Below are 11,936 nucleotides of genomic sequence, written 5' to 3' on the forward strand. Positions count from 1 at the left end.
CTTCATCTCAAACTCCACCAGAAATGCCACCATCTCAAGAACAAGCATCATCAACTCCTTGAACTTCATTTACCAATTGTGTTCTTCGTTCGTCGTTGTTGATTTAAATTGAGAATATATTTTGTACTAGAAACCACTTTATTATTTTTTTAGATCATTAGTTATGTTTAAAAATTGATATTAGATTATTAATATTTGTAAAGGCTTGCATTTTAAGACATTATTTTAATTTTATTTATATAATTTTATATTTTTTTAATTATGACCGAATTAACTGAATGAATCAGTGATCCACCAGTTGAACCACTAATCCGGTAATCCGGTCATATGACCGGATTGATTACCAATTCAGTTACATAACTATGGAGAGTAAAGGAAAGAAGAGACGGGTAGAAAACCAATATATTAATTTTTTTTTTTCGGTGAACACCAATATATATTAAATTTATTAAAAAATTATGTTGATGGACTCATGGATTGAGTCCTTGACCCAGCCCGTAGCACACTACGGTTTCGGCCTTGTCAATTATTTAGCCATACCCGTCGTGGGCCAACCAATTTGATAGCTTTGTGTGCAATGATACCCTAACTCACATCTGCTTTTCCAAAATCACACAACTCCCAAAACAAATCCAAACGAATTAAAAAACAAATCCAAAATATAACAAAAAAAAAAAACAAATCCAAAAGAATTGTCGAGTTGTTCCAACTTCCAACCATGACTAACTTGTTAAACAATTGTTTTAAATTTACTTACAATTAGAGTATTTTGACTAACATTCTATATCTTTTTGGGTTTTCTTTAATCATTGCTTATTCTTTAAGTTCTTTCTGCCAACGATATTTTTTTTTCCTTAATCTCTTTTGATTAACTCTATCCAAAGACAATATATATGGTAGGAATTCGTGCTTCTACGATGAATAGCTAACCGCAATTTACATCTTCGCATAAGTGGTTGCATATAAGCGACACATCTAATTGCTCCCAAAGAATACATAACTATAGTTAAATAATTACTCCTTTCCTTTTGTAAGGGAAAAAAGAGAGGAGAAATTCAATTGACTAACATTTTACTTGTTTTAAAGGGTTTGTTCATCAAGTAACGCGAGATAAATCATTAATGAGGCATCACAAGATATTAGCGAACAGTAGCATGCCTCCAAAAAGTAGAAAAGCAAGCAGGCCCCTTAACAGTGTGATACAAATTTACTAAGTCTAAATCCCAGTATATACCTGTGTAGCCCCATCAACCAGGTATATTTGTAACTAATCTGTCATGGGGAAAAAACTGCGGCCTTCAGACTTGCCACTGGTTTTGCAGACTTCATTAGGACCAGCAAGTGATCAATTACATCTTACAAGACCATGAATCAGAATAGTTACCTATATATGCATACCGCAAAATGAATCATATCTCAGAGCAGTTTAGAAACAAAACACCAACTTGTAAGTTCTAGACCCTTTGTATTCACTTTTTATATATCTAACAGGCCAGATAGTAACAGCATACTGAAAAAAGGAAGCATTTCTATTACTTATCAACTAACGGGAATATATTATCATCCATTGCTGTACCTCAGACCAAAATGGGACAGCCAACATTCTGCAGTAGAATAAGAAATTATCCATCTGAAACCAGCGGTAAATTAGGTGATAGATGACTTGCACACCGGGCATGATGTTTTCCTATGGAGCCAAGGATCAATACACTGCACAGCACAGGTTTAGGACGGATTAGCATTTGAGATTGATAGGGTCCAGCAGAAAATAGGGGATTTTCACAATCCCTTTTGAAGTACACTGTTGGATCTAACCAACTCTGGAGAAAGTTCCCTTCTCCTGAACTACCAAACTGAACAGAAATTATCTAACTAAAACCAACTAACCCCCAGTATTTATATGCAGCAGTTAAGCCTAGAATTCCTGCTCCTAACCTGCTAAACTAGCTTAAAGGAGCTAACCAGCAGCCAACCAGCAACAATTATGAACTAAGTAGTGAAAGCAGTGAAAATTCAGTTTATCTACTCCTTACCTCTCCTCCTATAGACCAATCCAAACCTGTTCCTATCAGAGATCTATCAGAAAAATATATAAATAAATAGTTCCATTTGATGTGCTTCTTACATCTTTGTGAAATTTGTGCAAACAGGGAAGATGGCGAATAATTTCACCCTTGCCTGGGGTCTCAAGGCATATTGCACAGGCCTCTGCGAAGTTGTCATTCTGGAAAATATAGATAGGATTGTAAATCAGTGTCTACACTAAAAGTTGCAAATTCCCACAGCCCCATTTTACTGCTCACCTGGTTTCTTGCCTCAAGTCCACAACTGTTAATGGGACAGTAGACAAGGAAGCTGTGGTTGGGCACAGGGTGTCGGCTAAAAAAATGATGAAAGTATAAGCTAAATGCCATTTGACACTAGGAATAATTACCTGGATGGTGGACTCCGGCAAACTATTGATCTGATTGGAGGATGCACCAGTATGTCGGTGGTTTTGCTCATCAAGGGCCAACAACATTTCATAATCATGTCTGCATCAGGTCATGGGGAAGGCAGGAACTTTACTTTCAACATATTTTGATAACAAAAGAAAGCCAAGAAAACTTCCCCTAAACAATTGAGGGGCTAGGATTAACAAAAACTTGACAAAATAACATAGGTATCAAGGAGAAAAACTGCCAACTTGGTTAAACTATGGGAACCTCGCATAACCTAAGGGCTTCTGTTCTGATGCAATGCAGTGCCACTTTTATATTACATTATATTAAAATAGAGAAATGAGTTTGTTCCTCCCATCAGTATATCGGTGTCATACTTTCTTTTGATGTATCCTTTTTGGTGATGTATGCTGTGATTGCTGTTCTCAAACTTAGGAGCCAGGGAATGATTATGTTATTAAAATAAACATTCTATTTCTACCTTTCAGTTTCAGGAGTGTTCTTACACCATAAAGAACCTAGATAAAATATTAAAAGAGAAACATTTGGCCAGATCAACTCATATTTTCGTGTGTCGCATTTCTATTGCTCTCATAACTAATCAGTAATGAGTAATGACTATCATCCATTCTTTAATTTTATATCACAAAAAAACGAGTTCTCAGCCTAAGAAAATATTAGTGCAAGTTGAGAAGCGTGATGATTTCCATCAATATTCAACAGGCACAAAACTTTAAATGATGGATATTTTTCCACGCAAGAACTAAACATAATTCATTTGCATTAATTATTCACAAGTAACTTACTCATTGAAATCATGTTGAGCAAGAAAGATGTCATTACCCATCCCTAAATCTGCAAAATCCCCTACTGCATCCTCTAATGCTTCCAATATATCAAGCCTCTGCACAAGAGAAATGGTCAAAATATTTCATGTTTGGTATATTTTTAACAGAAAGGGGGCATCAGTATGTTTAACAGTAAGACAAAATAACACATTTGTTCATCATCTTAATTGATATCTATTCAAGTATACCCATATATAATACCATGTTTAAGTCCATATCCACAGGAAACCGGGGGCGTCGTCCTCTGGATGATATGGCTGGTCTTCGGGAACGATTTGCGATGTGACTCCTCAACTGTGACCTCAACTGTGACATTCTATTAGAGGAAGGAACTTGAGGTGGAACTCTCCTCCTATTAGAAGGATTTTGATGTGGCCGTGAACGAGGCTGACTATTTGCCCTCGGAAACATCTGTATAAGTAAAAGCAGATTACTCATTTTAACAGATTATCCACTGCTGCATGAATACCAAATTAATACCTTCAAGTACAAGTGGAGAAGTAACAGGTATTAAATAGAATATTGGATAAGCAACCAAACAAGAACATACACCATAGCCTTACTACTTAAAAAGTAAGAGTGCTTGGACCTTTTAATTCTTTTACAACATATTGTAATTAATAACTAACTAGTGTATTAATAGGCACTAAACCCTAAATTATAAATCTTAAACCTTAAACTTTAGATGTAAATATTAATTTATTTTTATATAAATTAAATATGTACAATAATAACAAATATAAAATTAGTCAAGATGGGAAAAATCTAACGAAGAGGTTTTGGGTTCAAGTCTTTGGACTAACATCAAAAGTGCTGTCATTATGGATCAAGAAAAATGTGAAGTTAAGACAGATAACTGGACACACCCTACAAAAGAGATTAAATTAATCTAGAGGGCCCCTATAAGTTTTATTCAATTCTTATTAAGTCCCTATACTTCAAAAGCTTGTAAAGAAGTCCTCATAGTGTAGAATTTCAATTAGATTACAGTTCATTTTTAACCAAATCCATATATGGTTTAGGTAATAAGTGTTTTTTTTTTATCAAGCCCCTCTGGTTTAAAAATTGCTGATCAAGTCCCCATACTGGATGACATTCAGTTTTTTTCACCCGGAAAATACTTTACAATAATAGGACTCGCACAAAATTTATAAATTAGAGGACAATATTGAAAATTCTTTGTATAGTAAGGGGCTTAATTAGAAATGCTAAAACTATAGGGATCTAGATATAAATTTTTGTTCAATAGACAGATTTGTACACACGCACACATAAACTATAGGGATCTTGATATAAATTTTTTATCATATAGGGGGGACACAGAGAGAGTGTGTTACAGGATTTGATGTTTGGTGATTATCAAAAGAAGTACGAATAAGATTCTCCTCTTGCTGCAGTGCCAAGGCTAAATGTTCATCAATCTGCTTTATAACACAAGATGAGTTCATGTCAACAAGAAGTCAGAAGAACATACTTCAAAGAAGCTTATCTTAAAAATTTGAGCAAAGAAAAATAGCTGACCCCTCTCCCTTCAAAAATATCATCATGATACAGTTGTTCTTGGAGTTCACGTGCCAATCTCTCATCTGCTTCTACTTGCCTTGCTCGAGCTTTGTCATTGTCATTGTCATCTAAGCCTTCAGTAAATCTGTTGGTATAACTGGGTTCTGGTGATAAGTCTACTACTTCAGAATTCAAGACAGGGTTATGGGATGAGCTTGATGATTGCCCAGGATTTCCTGATGTTGATCCACGTTTCTTTTGCCTTTTACTCAGTGTGCCTGTGGCAGGATGAGTTACAGTCAACTGATCTATCTCTCGAATTGTCAGTGAAGTTGCTTGAGCTGCATTATCTGATGAAGAACCTTGTGCATCCTTGCCACTTTGACTGCTATGAGTGTCTCTTCTATCCATTCTGTTCATATTTTGTCTAGCAATAAATCTTCCAACATCATGGCTTCTGCGTAAATTATGCCCATTCACATCATAAGGATGCTGATCAATGCTGTTATGAGCATGTGTAGTTCTCCAACCATCTTGTCCCCCAGAGATTTTAAGTGAATTCCTTACAGCATTACTGGCTGAATGGCCCTCCTCAAAATCAGTCGCAGGGTTGCTGGAGGAAAAATAATAAATAATAAATAAATTCAAAGCATTGTTAGGATTGTAACAATATGGCATTGCTTGATCTATGCAGTTTGGACATGGCTTTATTATTGTATTACCCAAAATCAGTTTTCAAAAAGGTGGTCTGTTATGCATTATATGATTACATGGCGACACTCAATTCAAGCATGTGAAATCATCAAAAGAGACAATAAGCAAGTAGGTAAAACAGGAAATCTAGAGATGGATCTTGAAATCATCTCCAAATTATAATAGTATTATGTCTATACAGATGTTCCAAATGTAAGCTATTGAGTGGAGAAAATGGATCGCTTTATATTTTAACAAAACGGATTTAAATAAAATGAGAAAAAAAAACAAAATAATCTTAAAACTAAAACTATACCTAGTAAAATCCACTATTCATCATGCATAAAAAAGTTAGAGCTCAATATCAAGTTAGGATTTGTAATACAAACTACAAAACAAATATTAAAATTAAAAAAAATCATAAAACTAAAAGACAACTAAAGTGACATAGCAATAACACTTGGGCTCCAGCCCTGCTGTTACCAGAAAGTTAAGAAGAAAACAAATTATCAATCCACTCCACAAAGACGCATGCCACCTAAAACACTGATCCAGATCCTATTGTCACACTAAAAATAATATGTATGGAGAATGCTAACCTTCACTCTAGGTTAGCAACATTCACTCTCTTAATTGGACCAACATGTCCTTTTGTCTATTCTTGTTTGTATTAAATGACAATGTCTAATTTCATAATTCAACACATTATTAATTAAAAAATACAAATTTCTCTTAAGAACATCAACTCACTTCAAACAGAATTCTGTACGATGCCTGCTTTATATTATGTACAATTTTTTAAAGCAAAGTATTAAAACTATCGGGCCAAAGTACATATTAAATATTAAAATATTATATGAAGCAAAAATTACCATCACCCTTCCTCTCTTACAAAAAAAATCTCTTCTGGTAATAGAGTGAATTATTGCAAATGTGTTGACAGAGGATCACACCTTTGTAACTGAATATATAACTGTCAGTAACAAAATATAACTACCCCATGATGTTATTACTACCTACTGAAGCTTGCACTGCAGGTTTCTCAACCCTCTATTTCCATTTATTTTGATCAAAAATATATTTTGAACTCTTGTTAATCAAAATTACTGTAGTATTAGTGGTAGAGTATTATTTTGCTTTTATTGTCATATTCTTTTGCTTTTATAGTCACTCTAAATTCTGATCAGTTGAGCATGAGACGAGATGAGGTGAGGCCGTTTTGTGATGCACTAGGATGACAGAGAGACACCTTACTGTCAATGAGTGTCCTCTATTCACTATTTTCTTCTTTTCTGCAATTCCTTCTTATTTTCCATGTGTATAAATATCAGCTCCATACACAGTTCAGTTTAGCATTCTACCCCATTCCCATACGTGCTTACAATGTGAAAATTCCACAGAACTAGTTTATTGTCCTTTTCTGTTGTTGTATCCTCTCTGTCTGCCGCTTTAATTTTACAACTTAGCAGTAGTGTGGTAATTTATTAATTTAAAAAAGATTATTCATGTAATTTAATATTTTCATGCAGGAAAATGTTGGATAGCAATCAGCACACAATCTAAGGGATCTCTTTAAGCCTGATATGCTATAGTTGTTTATAAAAACCTCCAGTTCATCCACCAAAAAGCACACTATGTGAGAAATATTTTCAGATTACCTGCTAGCCATGCGAACAGTTCCAGTGTTAAGACCATATGATGAAGGATGAATAAGTACTTGCTTTCCCTTCACTCTATTACAGCCTCTCTCTTCAGCAACTATATCTTCAACACTAATCGTAGAAATTGGATTGGTAGAAACTAAATCCACAGCATGACTTTCTTCAACTTCCTTGGTTTGGTGATTATCCTTTATAGTTGCTTGATTTGCTCTATTTGCAATATTATATGGTGAAATACACCCATTTCGTACCAATCTCTTCTGCCCTCTAACTCTTGGTGTGGTGGAAATTTGAGGGGGCAAAGACAGTTGCTTTTCAGTGTTTAGTGGAGGATGAGAATCATTAGGCAGTGCAATTCCCTTGCCACGCTCCTGAGATATATTAGGACCTGGTAGCATTTTATCTCTGAAGGCAGTAGAAGAATCAGCAACAACTCGTGATGAAGTGTTTCCAGCGCTTGTTACTTTCTTATCTTCAACAGCCTTATCTCTTGATCCATGATGTGAGAAAGCTGGTTTCAGCTGTTGGGAGTTCTCATTCTCTTCAGTAAAATCTAAAACAGACCTAGGTCCATGGCGAGATGATTTAGCAGGAAATCTAGAGCTTACAGTTTTCCCTCTCTCCATCTTTTCAGCACCAATAGAGTGTGCTGTCCCAAGTCCTAAAGTTTTCTCAGTTTGAGTTTTTCTGAAGAAGGGGCCATTATAAGAAGGATAAGGTGCCTTTGATGGGGAAAGTATTATATAGTTGCTGAGTTTCTTCATTTCATCAGCAGCAGGGAAGACCTTCTCCCTCTTCTCAGGATTCCGAACATGTTTCTGATCACCAGGCCTGGTAGTTAATCTATCTGGAGTATCAGGAATATCCACAAGATCAATTTCCAAAGGCTCCATAACCTGCTTTCGTAATCATATACAAAGATCAAGAAATACTTAATAAAACAAGTAAAACAATAACCATAAATGATAGTAAGTTATGTGCATGGAACATCCTATTCACTCTAAGACCTCTACTAAAATAATATGAAAAACCACTTTACCGACTAATTTTAAACAAAAATAATTATTAAAAAGATTATGAAAATAATGCATGAAGATAATGGATATAAAACACAAAAACCCATTTTTTATTTTTGGTATAACCAATGAAATGATGAAGACAAAGTAGAAGAATACCAAGAATGAGGAGCATAAGAGATTCTCCTCAAAGAAAAGAAACCAACATCAGAACAGAAACAAGAGCATAGAAAAAATAACCGATCCCTCATCGTATCACTATATCAAAAAGAATATTCCCTTAAACAAGAGAGACTGTTCATATTCCAAAGCAGTAAATTATCCAAAGAGATAACAGATGTCCTAAAATTTTAAAAATGTTACTCTAACCAAATACACCAAAGTGTTTGCCTTCTATGCTTTTGGGAAAACCAGTAGAGCAAGTCACAAAAATTGATCCAATGATCTAGAGCACACCGCACACCCAACATTCACCAACAGTACAAACCTCTAGCAGTTGAACAGTGTTAGAATAGAGGAAGAATGTTCCTAGTTCCATATATCAGAGGCAACTTCATCACATTCTCGTGTATTCAAAATAATGATTGGTTGAAGGGTAAAAATAAGGTGGAAATTTCCATAAATGAGTTTGATATGTAAAAGTACACGGAGCAGATCATGAAAAACACCACATTTTAAAAACTAAACACACCACCCTTAGTAGAAAAGGAAAGGCATCTAGTGCATAATACTACATTAAATTTTTACCACCACTCCACACCAGCAGGACAAATCTAAAGCACAGAAATTTAACAACTTTATTCACATAGACACATACAAAGAAATACATTTATGTATCGCAAAATTAAAAGAATTGCACACTATAAATTTTAGCATCCGATAAAGCATCTAAAAAGCACCTTCCAATTTGTTTTCGAAGAATCAGAAATTTAATCTTTTTCCCAAGTACCGTTTTCCTTTACAACTATTAATATTGAACTTTCTCACACACACACACAAGCCATGAAAAGATAAATCAAAAAGCACCTGATAATAAAGAAAAACTGCCAATGTTATGTGCCCCCATCAACAAAGTTAGGCTACATAACATTAACACTGGATTCTTTTTTCTTTTTCTTTTCTTTTACGGGTACATATAACCACAATGTGAAGAAGGTTAGTATAGCAGCATAGAAAGCTCAAGAGCATTGGTTTGGCTATAAAAAGGAAACCAAGAGCACAAACGCAGCCAACATGTTAAGAACTTCAACCAAGCACACGTCACAGATTGAAAGAAAAACGAACAAAAAACTTATGGAGTGAATATTTCACTCCATCTGGTAGATACTACTCTCAATGCAAAGCACATCTACAACTAAAACATATCAAATTTGAAGTGGCATTATAAAAAATGGATACAAGCAAAACACTCAAAAATGGCACTCTCAAGAACTTATTCAATCCCTAAAGCCACAAAGCAAAGCATTCAAATTGTTGCAATAAGCCTTAATGGTAAAAGCAAATCAAAGTGGAGGTGAGTACAATAAAACAATATACACGTACATCTACTTGCATTAAGCAAAGTGAAAGTCGAATCCACTTGAGGAACCAAAACTCAATATAAAAAAAATCCTATTACGTCAAAACGGCAAATTTAGGATTTCGAATTTCTAGGAAAAATAACCAATCAAATTTGACTTCCCTGAACAAGAACTATACCTCAAAGGGTGGGAACAGTTTTGGGATACATTTCCCCCAAGAATGAGTCAAGAACAGTTAAAATTTCCAGAACATATTAAGCGAAATGATTGTACGACATTCCTATATCGCAAAATCAGACTAAAAAAAATTAATACTTGAAAAATGGAAAAGTACTTTTAAAGAATGCAAAAATCGATAAATAATCATCAAGTTAGGGTCATCATGAACCCAAATTAAGAATTTGAGCACATTCTGAAGAAGGGGAAAACGTCAAAGAATTACAAAGGAAAGACAAAATCGAATCATGTAGGAAAACAAGCAGAATTTTTTAAAAAAAAAAATAAAAGACGTAAAATCAACAAATAAATTTCTATCTACCTGAATCGCAGTGAGCAAACGAAAATTGAAATTGGCAAATGAGACAGCCAGACAGGAGAGAGAGATAGGGATAGGGCAAGAGCGACAGAGAGGGAGAGATGATAGATCGGAACTTTTACCCTTTTAGTAATTTACCACTGCGCTCAATCCGGTTCGGTATTTGAGTGATGCTTTACAAATAAGCACAAACTAAGAAATGATCATCTCCATTTTTTTTTTTAGAAAATAAAGTGCGATTTCTCACATTTAATTTTATAAATGGAACCAAAAATTAATGAGAAAGAATAATAAAAAGTGAAATTTTTTACTGAATACTATCCAATTTTTTTTATTGGAGAAGATCCATTTGCATACAAACTACAGACAAATTTATTTTTAAAATTTAACTATTATAATAGATAATAGATATAAATATAAATTTATTTTTTGGTTGTCTATAATAATCTCTAGCTCAGTAAGACAAAGACTAATTTACCACAAATCAAATTTTCATTTAGTTTTGACGCACATTTTAAGTTCTAACTACCTTATATATTCATAGCATATTCAAGGCTTTTGTTTACTCAGGACATTGAGATAGAGATACATATGTACAAAATCGTATTTGACATATAAGATATAGACAAAAATAATATATTCAAAGACATTGAATTAATATATTTTGTATTCATCTTGATAAAAAGAATACGAAGACACTAACTAAGGACACAATTTATTTTTTATTTTTTCTTTTATTATTCTTGTTAATTTTTTAAATTTATATTTTTTATTATTATATTTTTTTCTCAAATTAACTGAGAATAAATTAAATTTTTATAATTTATTTTAGTTTATCACCAAACAAAATATAAAAATACAAAATTTTGTTTCTCTATCTTTTATGTCTTACTCTTAATGTATTTATTTTCAAAAACAAACACAACCCAAAAGAACGAATATAACTAGACATCTATACAAAATATTTTACAATATATTAAAATTAAATTTTCGTCAAATAACCAAAATTTTTTTATGTTATACCAAAATTATATTTACATGTTAAAAAATAATTTTTAGTTTATTTTTTAAATTTGATCATTTACTTGCATTAATTTTAAAATGTCTAATTTTAATACACCTTATTAATTAGAGACAATTATTTAGTTTTTAAAAGTTTTAATTTTAAAAAATACAAGTTAAGTTTAGGGTTTGTTTTGGTGAGTTTATGCGTAATTTTTTTTAAGTTATTTTTTTTAAGACTTTTTAGAAAAATAAAAGTAGTTTTATGTTTGAATATTTCATATAAAAATATCTTTTTATGTAATAATTATATTTAGATATAATAATATAAAAGTACTTTTTGTTTATTTATTATATTAAAAACATCTTTTTTAAGTAAAAAATATCTTTTTAAAAAAGATGTAAATTATAACTTCTAAAATAAATATTTTTATATTTTTAGTATTTTTATTTTTACTACTAAAATTTTGTCAAACACACTAAAAGATTAAAAAAATCTTTTTTCATTGAACAAAGATCTTTTTTCTAATAACTTAATGATATCCAAACAAACACTTAGAATTTAATTTTGATGATACTGACAGTATAAAATATTATACAGGGTTGTGCAATTACATCTGTCTTTTTGGATAACCATTAACACGGTCAATAAAAATAGTAGTTATTTTTTATGATATGGCATTATGTGATTGAATGCACATACAAAACTATTTTATA

General features: G+C 32.7%; 1 protein-coding gene across 11 annotated transcripts; it reads right to left on the bottom strand.

The window, feature by feature from the left end:
* Positions 1-979: 979 nt before the first annotated feature.
* On the bottom strand, positions 980-10,439 carry LOC112743928 (uncharacterized). Of its 11 annotated transcripts, none has more exons than XR_011872690.1 (10): positions 10,221-10,439; positions 7,144-8,042; positions 4,811-5,405; positions 4,627-4,710; positions 3,491-3,700; positions 3,248-3,345; positions 2,435-2,534; positions 2,126-2,224; positions 1,577-1,710; positions 980-1,384 (listed from the first exon to the last, which is right to left on the bottom strand). XR_011872690.1 is itself a non-coding variant. In XM_072217488.1 (9 exons), exons 2-9 carry the CDS (start codon positions 8,037-8,039, stop codon positions 1,648-1,650), a joined length of 2,145 nt encoding a protein of 714 aa, XP_072073589.1. In that variant the 5' UTR covers positions 8,040-8,042; positions 10,221-10,439; the 3' UTR covers positions 980-1,647. The 11 variants fall into 11 exon arrangements, 8 of the variants coding, with proteins under 8 accessions (XP_072073589.1, XP_072073567.1, XP_072073600.1 ...); XR_011872687.1 differs by having other exon boundaries at positions 4,627-4,713; XR_011872692.1 differs by having other exon boundaries at positions 7,144-8,045; positions 10,221-10,394.
* Positions 10,440-11,936: the final 1,497 nt, after the last annotated feature.

The sequence above is a fragment of the Arachis hypogaea genome, chromosome 2 (assembly GCF_003086295.3).
Source record: "Arachis hypogaea cultivar Tifrunner chromosome 2, arahy.Tifrunner.gnm2.J5K5, whole genome shotgun sequence".
Taxonomy (NCBI): domain Eukaryota; kingdom Viridiplantae; phylum Streptophyta; class Magnoliopsida; order Fabales; family Fabaceae; genus Arachis; species Arachis hypogaea.

What these genes read in the sequence shown, in the direction of transcription:
- LOC112743928 (XM_072217466.1), bottom strand. Translation starts at nt 8,039, where the DNA reads ATGGAGCCTTTGGAAATTGATCTTGTGGATATTCCTGATACTCCAGAT. An exon ending in ATATTTTTGAAGGGAGAGGG is followed by an intron (nt 4,714 to 4,810) that starts GTCAGCTATTTT and finishes TGTGTTATAAAG; the next exon opens with CAGATTGATGAACATTTAGC. An exon ending in TGGATATGGACTTAAACATG is followed by an intron (nt 3,346 to 3,490) that starts GTATTATATATG and finishes TCTCTTGTGCAG; the next exon opens with AGGCTTGATATATTGGAAGC.